The sequence below is a fragment of the Antennarius striatus genome, chromosome 12 (genome assembly GCF_040054535.1).
Source record: "Antennarius striatus isolate MH-2024 chromosome 12, ASM4005453v1, whole genome shotgun sequence".
NCBI lineage: Eukaryota > Metazoa > Chordata > Actinopteri > Lophiiformes > Antennariidae > Antennarius > Antennarius striatus.
This window is the reverse complement of record NC_090787.1, coordinates 5,816,994-5,834,608: the sequence shown is the minus strand read 5'-3', so window position 1 is coordinate 5,834,608 and position 17,615 is coordinate 5,816,994. Positions and strand designations below refer to the sequence as shown.

Sequence of the window (17,615 nt, the reverse complement as noted above, 5' to 3'; positions counted from 1 at the left end):
CTTCACCCTCCGTGAGCAGACCTCGCCGCTGCAGCAATGCCTCCTGGGTAACCAGACGCTGTGCTGTGATTGGCTGTTAGCCCGACCAGCAGTGGACTCATTGGCTCCTTCTGGTCTGTGGGCGTGGCCTGAGGACAGGAAGTCGTCTGGCAGCAGAACTGATGACGGGGCTTCTCCCCTCCCCCTCACGCCGGTGGGCGGCGTCCTGTGAGTCAGAGCGTCTGTCAGCAGTTTCACTACCGCATACTGTTCCAGGAATACACCGGGCCCACCGGCGCCGGCCGGAGTGTCCCCCGTCTCCTTCCACCGTCCAATCAGGAGCCAGCGTCAGGTGGAGTCCAATCACAGACTGCTACGGTCTGAGCCCCGCCCACAGAGAGCTGGTTAACCCACACAGTGTGTGTGTGTGTGTGTGTGTGTGTGTGTGTGTGTGTGTGTGTGTGTATGTTATCAGTGTTGAAGGTGTGACGGAGGAAGAGGAGCAGCAGTTCCTCTTTGAACGAGTCGAAACTTAATCAGGTTTCAACACCTTGAGTTGTCTGTTAGCAACACACACACACACACACACACACACACACACACACACACACACACACACACACACACACACACACACACACACACACACACACACACACACTGTGTGGGTGGAACCTTATAACCTTGGAAGAAAAAGCTCAGGTCTGTGTGTGTGTGTGTGTGTGTGTGTGTGTGTGTGTGTGTGTTTGGCGTCTCGTCTTATCAGAACGCAGCAGCTCTGTTTGTAATCAGGTGAGGGGGCGGAGCCTCAACTGACCTCTGCTGATAGGGTTAACTGAAGCTACACCTTTGGAACACCTCCACCTCCTCTTCCTCCTCCTCTTCATCACTGCGGTTGTTTTAACTTCCTGTCACATGTTGGCCATCCCGGTTTTTGATTGGCTATTGAAGGGGCAGCCTATTGCTGTAGAAACGGTACAGAGTGGGCGGAGTCTTTCCTCCTGCATCGCCCTGAGGTGACAGGGTGGGGGCGTTTGCAAAGCGTATTAAGTCGTAGCTAGCATCCAGTAGCGGTTAGCATCCAGTTGCAGTTGTAACCAGCAGCAGTCAGCATCCAGTAGCAGTCAGCATCCAGTAGCAGTCAGCATCCAGTAGCGGTTAGCATCAAGTAGCAGTTAGCAACTAGGAGGAGTTAGCATCCAGTAGCATGCAATGGAGTCACTTTGTCCATGACTTAATTTGATTGGTCTGTGATGCATGCAGCTCCGCCCACAAGTGTAGCGCTGCCATCTGTTGGGGAGTTCCAACACAGATGAGCCCCCCCCCCCCCCTCCCCCCTGGGTGTCCACCCCACCCCCCTCCCCCATGCGGGGTGAATTACAGAGCGACTCCTCCTGTTGGGATGTGGTGACTGTAATTACACAGCAGCCTGCCAACAGGTTGGCCATGGAAACTCTCTGAGCCCCGCCTCCCTCGCCTCACCCGCCTCACCCTCCTCACCCTCCTCACCCATCTCACCCCGTCATCGCTGTCTTTCAGGGATTCTATCCATTCTTAGATCTCCGTCTGCATTCCAGAGGAGCGATCAGGTTTCTGCTGCAGCATCGCCTCCTCCAACGTCTCCTCTCCTTCACCTCCTTCTCTCCTTCACCTCCTTTCTTCCTCTCCCTCCTTTATTGTAGTCTAACTCGTTTCCTGCCTTCATTTCTCGTGTCTAACTTGTAAACACACAACACTTAATAACATTTACTAGCATTTAATAACACTTAATAACATGTAATAACACTTAACACTGAATAACACTGAAACAGATATAAACACATTTAAGAATATCTTCCTTTTGTATTTCTTCCTATACCCACGTGTAATGCAGGGCTAATGAAGATGTAATGAAGATTTAATGAAGGCCTTATGAAGGTGTAGTGAAGGTCTTAAGAAAGTTCAATAAAATTGTAATGAAGTTGTAATGAAGGTGTAATGAGGTCTTAGGGAGGTGTAATGAAGGTCTTATGATAGTGTAATGAAGGTGTAATGAAGGACTTACAAAGGTCTTATAGAGGTGTAAAGAAGTCTTAGTGAATGTTCATGGAGCTGTTATGAATTCTCAGTGAAGGTTTATGATCAGTTTGCGTTGGACTCCTGTGATGACCGTAATCAATAATCTATAATAGCAGTTGTTGCTGTGTGAGTTGGTTGTTTTGCTGCTGGGGGGCCGGTTGGGCCCCTGAACATGTGTTGAGAGCAGGAATACGTGGGGGCCGAGCACAGATGGTGGCTCCGTGTCAGGGGAGAGATGTTGGGGGTAGATGGGGGTGTTGGGGGGTAGATGGGTTTTTGTGTGGTGGCCTCAGACTCTCCTTTCCAGGCGGGGCCACTGGGGCCCCTGAATGGAGTTCAGACGTGTCCCCTCCAACACAGACCCTTAGAGAGCAGCCCCCGGTCTGACCTGAACCCAGGCGTCCACATACTTCTGGCCACATGTTCATTGTTTCTAGGGGTCATTTTCAGCGTCCGCAGACTTTTGGACATCACTAGAGGATTGTTGGAAAAAATGGTGATGTGGCCAAAAGTATGTGGACACATTTCAATAGAAACGTGTCCACATACTTGATGTGTGAAGCGGTTGAGCCGTCCACATACTTTTGTCCTCCACCTGCCTCTGCGTCACTCCCAGCTCCCAGCCACTAGGCAGCGACTCATTTTCCCAGCATTCCTCACCTACTCACCCCTCCCCCCCCTCCAGTTGTTCACTCAGGTGATGAGCTCTCAGGCGAGAGAGAGGGAGAGAGGGAGGGAGAGAGTGAGGGAGGGAGAAAGGGAGCGGGGAGCTGGTTGATCTCTCATTACCTTCAGCGAGCGACAGGATGTGGACGCACCTGAGGCTCTGGATGGAGAACCTCCACCTGGAGGAGGAAGATGTTGGAGGAGGAGGAGGAGGAGGAGGTCTGGCTCCTCCATCGGGTCCCATTAAAGCGCCTGAAGGATAAAAACTGTCTGTGAAGCTCCGCCCTCCTGGCTGTGGATTCTTATCGAACTGCGTCGTGATTGGACGTTTCCATGAGGATTAAAGAGTCAAAGGTGACGATCGTGATGATCATGATGGCGGTGGTGATCAGCTGATGAAGGTTAGGGTTCTTCTGTGGTGCTCCGGGGGGGGACGGCGTCACCGAGGGTTACTTGTCTGGTGGCCACGCCCCCTCCTGTTTCTTTTTCTTCTCTAGTTTTTATGTTTGTGTCGTTTGTGAGCAAGAGAGACCTCCCGACCCCCCCCCCCCGATCCGTCTGTCTGACTTACCTTCAATCCACCACCTGCCTGGAACCCCCCCCCCCCCAGAAACAGCTGGAGGTGTTAGTTTTTGTATGTTCTTCATCTCAGGGAGAAACGTTTGAGCTGAGGATGATGATGCTGGGGGGAGGAGTAGTGAGTCTTTGGGGGGGGGGGGGGGGGATTAATGTGTCTTTGTAAAACGCCCTGGTGGGGGGTGGGGGGTGGATGTGTTGTCGCTGCTTTGTCCTGGTCGTTCTGAATGGACACAAAGACGCGGCGCTGCAGAGGTGACACAATGGAGACGGGTGACATCAGCAGGTCGCCACGGCAACGGAGACAGCAACAGTCACCGCATTTATGAAAAACAAACAACATCACACCACAAGTAAAACAGCTAGATCAAAGTGTGTGTGTGTGTGTGTGTGTGTGTGTGTGTGTGTGTGTGTGTGTGTGTGTGTGTGTGTGTGTGTGTGTGTGTGTGTGTGTGTGTGTGTGTGTGTGTGTGTGTGCGTGCTGCAGGAACAAAATGGTGGACAGTGTTTTCAGACGAGTCGCCCCGTTGCCCCCGGTGACATCTGCCACTCTGCCGAGTCATGTGACCCGGCAGGCAAACAGCGTGTTGAATGGCTTTTGTTTGGAGGTCACACACACACACACACACACACACACACACACAGACACACACACACACACACACACACACACACACACACACCTGCTGCCGTTCAGTGACTTTTCAAACTTTTAATACAAAAACAATTCAAACAAAAACAGGAAGTTTTATTCTGTTACATTTTGTTTACGACAGAAACTAATAAATCACGGCTAATGGAGCTAATGTTAGCACGTGTGCTTCTAGCAGCGTAGCTAATGTTAGCACGTGTGCTCCTAGCAGCGTAGCTAATGTTAGCAGGGGCGCGTCTAATGACGGAGCTAATTTTGGCGCAATGTTAGCAGTGTTAGCGTCTGTGACAGTGCGTTTGAGGGACATGTGACTTTGTGGGGAAATTTTTGTTGTATAACGAACAAAAACAACAGTGGGAGGAGTCTCACCGGGAGCTCCTCCTCCAGGTCCGCTGTGGTCGCTCACATCCCAGGTTGGAGTTGAGGTGTTAGTGACGTCACCTTCCTGCTGTGCAGGTCTGTGTGTGTGTGTGTGTGTGCATGTGTAGGTGGGGGGGGTTTGGGGTTGTTTTGGGGGTTACGGGTCGGGGGGGGGCTGGGGTTAAGTCTCTGGATCACGTTCTAGCGACACACACACCTCGACCACACACACACACACACACACACATGCTCCACGTCTCACTTTCAGCCCTTTCTTTTCTCCCCCGTCTCTTTGTGATCTCGGGGGGCATTACCCGGCCTGAACTGCCCCTAAATCCCGCCGGTCACACCTCTTATTAAAGCCCGTTTTGTCCCACGCCCCCCCACCCCCCCACCCCTGCCCCAGCTCTTGGTATTCCGCCCAGGTCAGCAGATTTCTGCGTGGATCCCCTTTTTAATTTGCACCTGTTGAGCAGTTGTCCGCGGCAGCGGCGCAGACAAAGATTATATTATGAGCAGATATGTTCCCTAATCTCCGTGTTCCCGGGGGGGAGTGGGGGGCGGCCGGAAAACCCGGAACGGCTGGGTTCCCCCTCCCTGGGAACGCCACCCTTCCCCCCCATGTGAAGGTGGAACCTGGCAGCGGATGAACGCGTCGCTCCGGAGCGGGCAGCCGCCGGAATGTGGAGCGTTTAGGGACAGCCAGCTGTTCCCATGATGTCATCACCCCCCCCCCCGACATACACACACACACACACACACACACACACACACACCCTCCTCTTCCTCACTGACGCTCTTCCTCGTCTTTCAGTGCTGAGCTATGAGGATGTTGTGGATTCGGGTTCAGAGACGGACGAGGACAACGGCCCCCCCAACGGGGAAGGGGGAGGAGGAGGAGGAGGAGGAGGGGGGGAGGATGAAGACCTGGCCAGCCCGGTGGGCGTTCCCGCTCTGGAGGCGTCGCCCCGGGTGGGCCACGCCCTCCTGTCGGACGGCTCCGAGGGTCTCCAGAACCGCCGCTGGAGGCTGGGGGAGGACCTCAACGGACACCTGAACGGCTCCGGTCAGTGAATGCACCGCAGCCTCTGGGGGGGGCCGTCAGTCACATGACACAAGGGGGGGATGGTCAAACACTCCAAAACAGGAAGTGAGAGGTCAAACCTCGATAGCCACAATATGTTTATTAAAACCACACCAGGCATGCTAACAGGCTAATATGCTAATAGGCTAACATTCTCACAGGCTAACAATTATGGGTTTAAAGGGTTAATGTTTATCGTTAGCATGTTAGCTCCATATTCTTGGAGCTTCTCCCAGTTTTACCGGTGACCAATCAGACGTCTGTTCTGGTGACAGGTGACAGGAAGGAGGAGTACGACCCCCCCAGCCCGTCGTTCCACGCTGTGGATGACAGCACAGGTGAGTTTAGTGACATCATCACTGCACCGGTTCTCTGAATGACGGCGTGTCCCTGAACGCATCGCTGTGTGTTTCCTATGCCCAGAGGAGCGACTGGAAGGCATGTCCCAGCTGGACGACTTCCTCCTGAAGAGGAAGCTGGAGGAGGGGGAGGGGGAGGGTCACCCGGCAACCATCGCCGAGTACCTGCAGCGCAGCGACACCGCCATCATTTACCCAGAAGCCCCTGAGGAGGTGACACGACTGGGCACGCCCGAGGCCGCGGGGCAGGACGACAGTGAACACGGTAGGAATGAGTCACCACACGGGCGATGAGACAGCGGCGCGTCTGACGTCCACAGACAGTAGGTCTCTGTCTCACCTCTCACCTGTGCCTCACCTGTGTCTTAACTCTGTCTCACCTCTCACCTGTGCCTCACCCCTCTCTCTCACCTGTGCCTCACAGACCTGCTCTGCGGTGCGCCTGATGCCTTCTCCCAGCTGCTCACCTGTCCGTACTGCGACCGCGGTTACAAGCGGCTGACGTCCCTGAAGGAACACATCAGGTATCGCCACCAGAAGAACGAGGACACCTTCGCCTGCCCCCTGTGCGCTGACACCTTCAGCAACCGCACCCACCTGGAGCGTCACATGACCACGCACAAGCCCGCCCCTGAGCAGGTAAGGGCCTCTGACCAACACTGGTGTCTTCTGCCCCCCCCCCCCCCCACCCGCTCGGTCACATGTCGGTTTCTTGAACTCGCCTGATTCGCAGTAAAATCATGGAATCATGTGAAAATTTTCCATCACGCGCTCCCTGTTAGCATCAGGCCTCCTGTTAGCATCAGGCCTCCTGTTAGCATCAGGCCTCCAATCGAGTTAGGTTTGGAGTCAGACGTGGAGGTCAGAGGACACGCCCTCCAGCGGTGGGTTCGTCCTGAGGAACGCCAAACGTCTGTCGGATGCCTGGTTCACTTTAGCTCGTTAGCAGCGGTGTTGCAATGCTAACGTCTGCTAGCCGCTGCTGGCGCTTATCCAGGTCTTTGGGGATCAGCGCTAATAGAGACATGCTTTCCTTCGTTAGCGGCTGGCGGCGGCGTCAGGGTGTTTAAGCTAACTTCGCCGCTCAGGAGCTAACTCGCTTTAATGTCGGTAACTAAGCAGAGAATCATTCCATTTTCCAATTATCGTAATGAGATTTCCTGAGTTAAGCCGGGGGCGTCAGGCCTCGGAGCGGCGACAACGGCGAGCCGACCTGGACCCCCTACCCCACCCCCGCCTGGAGCAGATGGTTTCTCCCTGCTGCCCCCCCCCCCCGCCCCCTAATCCACAAATGACTTTAAGTGCTTGTTTATTTGTGTACTTCCCCGAGTTAAACCGTTAAAGAGAGACGGAGGAGAAACCATGAGCGACAGCGCGCGACTGAAGCTAATTCGAGCTAACGCGTTTTATTTGGGTTTTAATTAAAGTCACATTTCAGACTCGTGTTCCATCAAAGAGCTGGATTTTACTTCTCTGACGTGAAAACTGGATTCTTTAGAGGGAGAGTGACGTAAAGTGATGAGTCAGCGTTAGCGGTCCTCATCTTCATCCTCTGGTCGTCGTCATGACGGAGCGTCAGACGGGAAGCATCAGAAACTCTGGACAGGGTCAGAACCAGAGCAGCTGATGCTAAAGCTAGCCTGAGAAGACAGCTGATGCTAAAGCTAGCCTGATAAACTGTACACATCCTAGAGGCTGTAAAGGTGTTTTTGACGGATGTACAAACAAACGAGGGTTACCATGGAAACACGTAACGCTATAACGATGAAGCTGAAGATTAGCATAAAAAAAGCATAAAACTAGCATAAAAAGAGAGCTAACTGCCTCCCCCCACCCGTCTGATACTAGTCTGTCTCCCTCCATCGGTCCTGTGAAATGAGCTCCCATGTGTTCTGCTAGCGATCCTTCCTGACATTGGCTCCGCCCCTTCGTCACATGATGCCCTGCTGTTTGTCTCTGCAGCCGCCGCTGCTGAGTGATGCCACTGGAAACAGGAAGTTCAAGTGCAGCGAGTGTGGAAAAGCCTTCAAGTACAAACATCACCTGAAGGAGCACCTTCGTATTCACAGCGGTGAGTCCCCGCCCCCTGCGAGTCCCCGTACCCGGTTAGCCCCACCCCCTACCTCTGACCCCTGACCCCGGCTTCCTACTGCAAACACCATTAGATGTTCTGATGGAGCACAAAGTGTTTTTAAAAAATGATTAAAATATTAGGTGGAAACAGAATAAGGAGAATGAACCTATTGGTCCAAACTTTTAAGGATGAGGAGGAGGAGCCAATCAAACAGAGAAGTCATGTGACTTTCCGGTTTGAAGGCTCCAATGTCACCCAAACCAAAGCAGAACATTTGACTTTCATTGGTTCTCCGGGTTCCTCCGACCTCCAAAAATGTTAACTTCAGGTGAATTGGTCGGTTCCAAAGTGTCGTAGGCGTTGGTGGTCGTTTGTCTTTTGTGTGGTTGCGCGATTGGCCGGCACCGTGTTCGGAGCGTCTCTCCGCCTCATGCCCTTAAGTATGCTGGGATAGACTCCAGCAACCCCCGTTACCCACGAAAGCGCAAAAGTGTTTCGGAAAACGCATGAATGAATGTTTAGAAATGCCAGAGCAGCACGTCGCTGAGCCAACAGAAAGTTGATTCACACCTGGTGTCATGTTGCAGGTGAGAAGCCGTACGAGTGCTCCAACTGTAAGAAGAGGTTCTCCCACTCTGGCTCCTACAGCTCCCACATCAGCAGCAAGAAGTGCATCAGCCTGGTCACTGCCAATGGACGCGTACGTAACGGCAAGCCCGGTTCCTCCCCCAACTCCACTACATCGTCACCTGGAAGCCCCGCCCTCGCCCAGCTCCGCCACAAGTTGGAAAATGGGCGACCATTCGGCCACCAAGACCAACCGGGGCAGCTGGAAATCAAAGCCGAGCCGGTGGACTTCAATGAGTACCGGCTGCTGATGGCCTCCCAGCACGGGTTTGGGGCACCGGGAGTCTATCTGAACGGGCACGGTGGGAGCCCACTGGGGGTCCATAGCTCGTCCCAGAGCCCCCAACAACATCTGGGGGGCATGGGGGTAGACCTCCAACTGCTGGGCTACTCAGGGCCGTTTGGGAACAACCTGAGCGAGGTGCAGAAGGTTCTCCAGATTGTGGACAACACCGTGTGCAGGCAGAAGATGGACGGAAATCCAGAGGAGATCTCCAAGCTCAGGGCCTACATGAAGGAGCTGGGGGCCCAGATGGAGGAGCAGAAGCTGACCCAGTCGGGCTTCCAGGTTGGGGGCCACGGTAGCCCCACTAAGAGCATCATCGACTACACGCTAGAGAAAGTCAATGAGGCCAAGAGCCTGATAGACGACTCCAAGAGGCAGGCAGAGGTCAAGAAGGAGAACCAGTCTCTTGACCTCAGCAGTGAGGAGAAATCCCAGGATGACCAGAACCAGCTCCTGCCGTTCTCCTGCCAGTTCTGCAAAGAGACCTTCACGGGACCGATCCCGCTGCACCAACACGAGCGCTACCTGTGTGAAATGAACGAGGAAATCAAAGCCGTCCTTCAGCCGGCTGAGACCAGTCCAGCCAATCGCAGGGGGCCGGTGGCCACTAACGAACGGGCCACCAGCCCCGTCAACCGCTTCAAGGACCACGTGTCGGTGCTGAAGGCCTACTTTGCCATGAACACTGAGCCCAACTCAGAGGAACTGCTCAAGATTTCCCTGGCTGTTGGTCTTCCTCAGGAGTTTGTCAAGGAGTGGTTTTCCCAGTGGAAGACCCAGAATCACCACCTGGGTAGTCTGAGGAAGAAGTCACCCCCTCCTGAACGTGGTGGGCGGTCACCGATGTCTCTTCCTGCTGATCTACATGGAGGCTTCACTCACGATGATGCCCCCAACAGATTCTCCAAGGCCAACCAGTTTACAGCCAACAGGCAAACAACAGGAGACAAACCACTAGAACCATTGGACCACTTGAGGAGTGACACTCCCTCACCCCTCAACCTTTCTTCTACTTCATCTAAAAACTCTCAGAGTAGCTCTTACACTCCCAACAGCCTCATTTCTGAGGATGCGCATGGGGATATACCACTTGACCTGTCCCTGCCCAAACATCTGGCGCAGAAGTTCACCTCAGCAGGAGAGAAGCGACCCAGACCCAATGGCTATTTCTCTGAGCCCAACTCTGAGGCTCAAGGACGGGAACAGGTAACCGGACCCCTGGATCTGGTCAACATCAAGAAGGAGGCCCTGGGTTCTGATGGTGGAGGCGTCCATCCGCTGGAGAAAAGTACCAGTCCCATCTTTGGGATTAATCCCTTCACTGGGGGTCCGATCTACAGCTCTCTACCGCCTCATGGAGCGTTTCCTCCACCCACCTTCATGTCTCCTGCCCAGGCCACCATCCCAGGCCTCAGGCCCTACCCAGGCCTCGATCCCATGAGCTTCCTGCCCCACATGGCCTACACCTTTTCCACTGGAGCCGCCACATTTGCTGAAATGCAACAAAGAAGAAAGTACCAACGGAAACCAGGTTTCCAGGTAAAACTCTAGATGTTGTTTGTGATACTTTATGATTCCACGTCATCTGTAGAGTCTGGTCCAGTTAGAGTGTTCTCGTGTTACTTCATCCATCACTCCCGAGTAGACACTGTCATGGAAGTAGACTCCACTCTGGTGATCCTCTGGTACCCCATCCACATTGTAGAGAATGAGTCCCTTGACCTCGCCCCTTCCTGTTGTGGTGTTTTTGATAGTTGTAGACAAAGTTTTTAGGCAACACAATGGTTCTGATGAGGCGTTCTAGCCATCTGTGATCCCTTGACCTCCCGGAATAACACCATCTTCTACTTTGGAGCGAGTACACAAGAAGTTGTTTATCAGTGAGATGTAAATACAGGTAGTCTTCAAAATACGAACACAACTGGTTCCTAGGGGTTGTTCATAAGTTGAATTTTTCATAATCTATAACACCATTTGAGGTCATTTAAATGTAATTACTACTCTAAATACAAAAGTAATGCCACTACTACTGTAAATACTAAAGTAATTACATTACCTGAGCAGAAACAATTACAGGACGTAAAACAACCCAGAATAAATAAAATGCAGGTTCAGGTCCTTTAGAGTTCAGTCGTTCTGATTAAACGTCAGATTTTTTAAAAAAATTAATGGAAAAATTAAAATCAACTTTGCGGTACATCTGAACACCACAAACACTGGACACTATTTGTGATGGACAAAAAATACTTGAAGGAACACACTCTTCATGTTTTTAAGATCAACAACAACAACAGTCAGAGTCACTGTTGATGAACCACTGTAGCTACTGTAGCATGTAGCTTAGCTTTAGAGTGAAGGAGGAGGAGGGAGGGGTTATTGTGGGTCAGAGTTAGAGTTGTCATCAGCGAGATGGTCACCACCACCGCTATCTCCACTAGCTTAGCTTTAGCATCATGATAAACAGTAAAGTAGTTAATGTACAAGACCTGACACTCTGAGATGCTAACAGAGACAACAGGGGCGACAGTGGCTCAGTGGTAAAGCGGGCGGTAGAGAGGGTCGTCCTATGATTTAAGATCGGCGGTTCGATTCCCACTCTCGCCCCCAAAAAAATACCCGGAGGTGAGCTGACAGTGGGAGGTGCTCATTTGAGGCGCACCAAGAAGGAGCTGCCTGCCACTCAACCTCCCCTGCATGCCTACAGGCGCCCTTGTGTGTGTGTGTGTGTGATACAGGGGCCTGTACTCACAAATATATATGTATGCATGCATTTGAATTAGTAGCTAGAGTGTGCGTTCTTAATTTCCCTTTGGGGATCAAACCAGTATATAACATTTAAAAAAATTTAAAAAAACAAAAAAAACAAGAGGGAGTGCAAGTGCTGGAGCTGCGTGAACACAGCGGTGCTGCCCCTGTGGGGGTTGTGGCAGAAAGGGGAACTTAGGATGATAGTCGGATATGGTGAAGCACGTTTGTATTTCTGAATGTTTGTAAGTTGAATGTTTGTAAGTTGAATGTTGGTATGTTGGGGACTACCAGTATTGGCGGTTTGATTAACACATACATTATATCACAGCTGTCAGTCGTGTTAGACAACAGTTTTCAGTGGAATAACTTCTCAGGTTTTCAAAGAATTGTAAATGTTAACATTTCATATCTTACCCACAATGCTGAGAGCTTGAACACCTCTAGACGACATTATGGTGGATCCAGAACGTCATGCTGGTGATTAATCCCTGCGTCTGGTTCTCCAGGTATCAGGTTTTTATCTCTCACCTCCCCCTCCCCTATGACCCCCCCCATAGTAAGCGTGTCCCGGTTGAGGGGGGCTTACAGGTCAGGCTTAAGCTCTGTCCAGACGTGGGATCACCGCGCCGGGGGGGGTTGGACCAGAAGGTGTCTCAGGTGGGGTTCCACTCACAGCATCTATGTGTGTCTCAGGGGGAGCTGCTGGACGCGGCGGCCGACTATCTGTCTGGTCTGGACGAGCTGACGGACAGCGACCCGCTGCTGTCCAGGAAGAAGATTAAGAAGACTGAAAGTGGTATGTACGCGTGTGACTTGTGCGACAAAACATTCCAGAAGACCAGTTCCCTCCTAAGACACAAATATGAGCACACAGGTATATATAACACTTGGACACTTCTTTTACCCCCCCCATGCTTCTGTGCCCCCTCCCTCACTCCTTTTTCATTCTATGCTTTAATATTTGGTCACGTAGCTCCTCTCCGTGTTGTTCTCTGTAAACATTAACGTGTTCTTCTCTTTGCAGCAGGGGTGGGGGGGGGGGCAACACTAGGACACAAACCCACAACACCCCCCGTTCACGCCGTGGTGTGTGTGTGTGTGTGTGTGTGTGTGTGCGTGCGTGTGCGTGTGAGATCAAAACGAAATATTCATGACGGCAGAGAGACGGTCCTCCTCTTCCTCCTCTTCCTCTCGTGAACGTAGTGGAGTGAATTAAACACCAGCCGACGCGTTGCAGACAGACTCCCAGGTGTCCTCGTGCAAACAGTCTGCCACACCTGCCGTTGGCAGTTGACATTCATTGAGAACCAATGACTGTTAGGAAGAACCGTCAAAGGGTTAAACCTGGAGGTCAGGGGTCACCCTTGTCTGTTGGCACATGCCCCTCAGATCTCCAGGGGGCGTGGCCACACTGAGTGATCTGTGTCGACAGGTTGAGGGCCTTCGATAGGACCTAAATTTGTGGGAGGAGCCAAAGGAAACCGGTGAAGTCACACAGCGGTTCTGACCAATCAGCATCCAATTCTTCTGAAGAGTCCTCAGATTCTCTTCCTGTCTGGGAACCAATCAGAAGTCTCTGTGTTTCACCTGTCTATAGGCTCGCTGCTAGGATGAGTGTGGCTCAGAATCAATCACCTAATAAGAACATGCTGACATCATCAGATCACACCCTATCAGATCGATCGGTTTGGTTCCTCTGATTGGCTGAAACAATAAGCAGCTGAAACTTTAAACTTTATTTAAATCCACATTAAACCTCTGCTTTCACCTGAACCCCCCCAGAAGAGGACCCCCCCACCCCATCTGTTTCACTCTGTTGCATCATCTGTCTCTGACATCCACCCCCCCACCGTCAGCGCAGGAATCCACCGTCACGCTTATTTTAACTGTGTGTGTGTGTGTGTGTGTGTGTGTGTGTGTGTGTGTGTGTGTGTGTGTGTGTGTGTGTTGCAGTGAACTATGCCAGCTATGGTGGATGTTACAGTGCGTTCCAGGTCTATTTGCGGCTGTGTGTGTGTGTGTGTGTGTGTGTGTGTGTGTGTGTGTGTGTGTGTGAGTGACTGTGTGCGCACGTGTGTCTGTGTGTGTGTGTGTGTGTGTGTGTGTGTGTGTGTGTGTGTGTGTGTGTGTGTGTGTGTGTGAGTGTTGGCCGTGGTAAAGGGTGTTTTCGGTACATGTGTGCGTGGGCCGTGCCTGGATGGGGTTCAGCATCGGTTGGCAGACAGAGTCGTAGTAAATCTGTGTGTCGGATGTTCCTGTGCGTCAGATTGTGTCAGATGTTCCTGTGTGTGTCGGATGATCCTCTGTGTGTTGGATGTGCACCGGATGTTCCTGTGTGTGTCGGCTGTTTCTTTGTGTGTCGGATGTTCCTCTGTGTGTTGGATGTTCCTCTGTGGGTCGGACGTTCCTCTGTGTGTCGGATGTTCCTTTGTGTGTCGGATGTTCCTGTGTGTTGGATGTTCCTGTGTGTGTTGGATGTTCCTCTGTGTGTCGGATGTTCCTGTGTGTCGGATGTGTTATCGGATGTTCCGGTGTGTCGGATATGTGTCGGATGTTCCTGTGTGTTGGATGTTCCTGTGTGTGTTGGATGTTTTCGTATGTGTCGGATGTTCCTCCATGTGTCGGCTGTTCCTGTGTGTGTCGGATGTTTCTGTGTGTGTCGGATATTCCTGTGTGTGTCAGATGTTTCTGTGTGTGTCGGATATTCCTGTGTGTGTCGGATGTTCCTCTGTGTGTCGGATGTTTCTGTGTGTCGGATGTTCTTCTGTGTGTCAGATGTTCCTGTGTGTGTCGGATGTTCCTCCGTGTGTCGCATATTCCTGTGTGTGTCGGATGTTGCTCCGTGTGTCGGATGTTTCTGTGTGTGTTGGATGTTTCTGTGTGTGTCGGATATTCCTGTGTGTGTCGGATGTTCCTCTGTGTGTCAGATGTTCCTGTGTGTGTCGGATGTTCCTCTGTCTGCCAGATGTTCCTGTGTGCGTCGGATGTTCCTCCATGTGTCGCATATTCCTCCGTGTGTCGGATGTTTCTGTGTGTGTCGGATGTTTCTGTGTGTGTTGGATGTTTCTGTGTGTGTCGGGTATTCCTGTGTGTGTCGGATGTTCCTCCGTGTGTCGGATGTTTCTGTGTGTCGGATGTTCCTGTGTGTCGGATGTTCTGGCTCGCTGTGGTTCCTCGCGATGTTATCGTGCCGTCACACGTTCACAAACAGACCTTAAAGAGCTGAGTTTCCTCCTGAACGGCAGCCATGTTTGTAGGGGGTGTCAGATGAATTCACACAATGCTTCAACCAATCAGAATTCAGCTCCACCCACCTTTGACATTTACCCAAAATGCACAGCAGGTAAACTTCATTATGATTTAAATCCACGACATTCCAACAGGACCTGTTGTTAATGAAGTGAAACAGTCCAGGTTCACATGGTGAAACAGTCCAGGTGCACACGGTGAAACAGTCCAGGTTCACACAGTGAAATAGTTCAAACGTGTATAACATAAATTATTCTATTTTGAGATTCTTTTTTTGACAATTTTCATTGAAATGTTTTCTTAATCTACAGCGTTCATTAAAAATATTTTATTTCATTTAGATTTTATTAGGTGGATATCAATAAAATACTAAAATACTAAAGATTTTATCTTCTGAAATTAAAATTTGCAGACAGGAAATGGACGTGTTGCTGCTGCTTCTTCTTCTCCTCCTCCTCCTCTTCTTCCTCTTCTTCTGTTTTTTGTGGAGCTTCCTGTCCCTGACCCTCCTCCTCCTGCTTGTGTCTCCCCAGGGAAGCGCCCCCACCAGTGTCAGATCTGTAAGAAGGCGTTCAAACACAAGCACCACCTGATCGAGCACTCGCGGCTACACTCGGGGGAGAAGCCCTACCAGTGTGATAAGTGTGGGAAGCGCTTCTCGCACTCGGGCTCGTACTCGCAGCACATGAACCACCGCTACTCCTACTGCAAGAGGGAGGCCGAGGAGCGGGAGGCGGCCGAGCGGGAGGCCCGAGACAAGGGCGCGGGGGGGGGCCTGGTGGCGGAGGAGCTGCTGATGAGGAGGGCCTACCTACAGGGCCTGGGGCCCCTCGGGTACTCGGACCCCGAGGACCCGCAGGAGGACGGGACCATCCTGAGAGACGGGGGCGAGAGGAAGACGCACCGGGAGGTGTCAGACGGACAGGAGGCAAGTTTCAGGGAAAGAAAGGAGGAAGAGGAGGAGGAAGAGGGAGGTGGTGGGAGGAGCCAGGGGGACGACCAGGTGGCGATGGACCCGAGTTCCCCAGAAGGAAAGACGGACAGGAAGTCAGACGCGGAGGACTGATGCAGGACGCGTCCCGCCGGCCGCCCCCAGCGCCCCACAGAGTAGTCAGGGCGGGGCAGCCACGACCTTTAACCTCCAGGTCCAGGTGTCCAAGGTGCCCCCTTCCCCCCTTACGGAGTTGAAGGGTCGAAGGTCACACTCAGTTTTTCACACGTTTACATCCGTTGGATTTTACGTCTCCACTCACATTAGCAACACAGCAATGTTAGCATGTTAGCAGCAGAGCTAGCATCGCTAAAGCATCTGCTAGCGTGACAAAACTTTAGACATTCAACATTTATGTTGCAGTTCTCAGCTGCGGGGCTCTAAAATGAGATACAGGTGCTGAACCAGCGTTCTAACAGTCAGTATTGATCACCGATCAGATGTGATCAGAAGATATTGATCGTGATCGATGGCCTCCTCGCCCTGGGTAATCTGAGTACTGTCTGACGGCCGGCGCCCGCGTCCTGCAGCTCGGTGGGATTGTTTAAAAATCCACATTATGCAAAAAATGGAAAAATAAATGAAGTAATAATGATCATGAAGCTGTTTTTATGTACAGTGTTATCAGGCCTAAACTCTGTGGTGACACGTGTTCTCCACTTCCTTTCCCGTGTTGGAACCTGCATCAGGACATTGCACTCAACTCCCCGAATCACTACGAAATAAAAAAAAAAGAATGAAAAAATAAAAGCGGGGATCACTTCCTGTCAGTGTTATCGTCTTGTAGTCCGTCTCCGTTGGCTGTGACCTTTTTTTATTTGATTCTTTTTGTCGACTAACCACACGACTTTGGGCCTCCATGTTTTTCTCTGTGAAGGAACATTTAAATGTGTGATTTTCAGATTAAAATGTCGATGTGAGTCTTAAAGGAGAGGAGGGAGCGTGGCGTGGAAGACTTTTCTCCAGAGGAAGCCTTATGCAAACCTCCACCTGTTCAAAGTGCCATCCCCCCCCCCGACCCCCACATCACTTCATCTTGTTTTCATTCGTCAGTATTAGCCTAGATAGACGACGCTTAGTTTACACGTTTGTGCAATTTTATGTACGTTTGTGTCCAATGACTTCGTCAGTATTACTTTTTTTTCCCCAAAAATTTCATTTCTTTTGAGAATTTACCATTTTATTTATGTGACTCATTTTATATTTCCTTGTTTTATTTATTTCATACTGTAGTGTACAGTATTAGAGTTCCTCACAAATAGATATATTTTAGTAAAAATGATTCTGTCATTGATTATTGGAGCAAAACTATGAATAGAGAGAATCTGTAATATTTGGAAAAACTCAAATTGTGTTTTTGTTTTTTTTAAACTACTGGAAATTCTAAATTTGGGGAACTTTTGATATGATTCTTGTGAAAACACTGTATTTTTAAGAAAATCCACTTTATTCATCCCACTGAAAAGGTGACAAAGGACTGATGATGATGTTGATGATGATGAAGGAATTCCTAAAATGTCTGAAGTATTATTGAATTTTTAATTTCTCTTGGAGATGACCATGCTTGAATAAATGTAGCCAAATTAAATTTTAATAAAGCTGTGTTATTCTTCTTGTAACCTGGTTGATTTATTAACACACACACACACACACACACACACACATTTATCAAAGGAGAACATGAGAACAGAACATTTGAATTATTCATTTTTATTATTAAATTAGTAGTATTATTCAGGAATTATTTATTAATTTACTATTAATTATTTATTCACGTCACGTGGTCTTTAGTGTGTTTACAGCTATTTATTTTATTTATTTGGGGAATTAAACCTGAAGAAAGTCAAATATTAAATGTAAATCACTAATCTAAACTGATAAGCCCCGCCCCGCCCCTCCACGTGCG

The 17,615-nt window shown here is 50.7% G+C and overlaps 1 protein-coding gene across 4 annotated transcripts in view; it reads left to right on the top strand.

The window, feature by feature from the left end:
• zeb2a (zinc finger E-box binding homeobox 2a) overlaps window positions 1-17,328 on the top strand; it is a 29,130-nt gene extending 11,802 nt beyond the window's left edge. For 3 of the 4 annotated variants that reach the window (XM_068328538.1, XM_068328537.1, XM_068328539.1), the window contains exons 3-10: window positions 5,106-5,357; window positions 5,651-5,713; window positions 5,799-5,999; window positions 6,159-6,373; window positions 7,697-7,805; window positions 8,396-10,260; window positions 12,163-12,343; window positions 15,252-17,328. In XM_068328538.1, the coding sequence (XP_068184639.1) occupies window positions 5,106-5,357; window positions 5,651-5,713; window positions 5,799-5,999; window positions 6,159-6,373; window positions 7,697-7,805; window positions 8,396-10,260; window positions 12,163-12,343; window positions 15,252-15,784 (3,419 nt within the window). In that variant the 3' untranslated portion in view covers window positions 15,785-17,328. The remainder of the gene's footprint in view (window positions 1-5,105; window positions 5,358-5,650; window positions 5,714-5,798; window positions 6,000-6,158; window positions 6,374-7,696; window positions 7,806-8,395; window positions 10,261-12,162; window positions 12,344-15,251) is intronic. The other variant, XM_068328540.1, reaches the window with a different exon arrangement.
• Window positions 17,329-17,615: the final 287 nt, after the last annotated feature.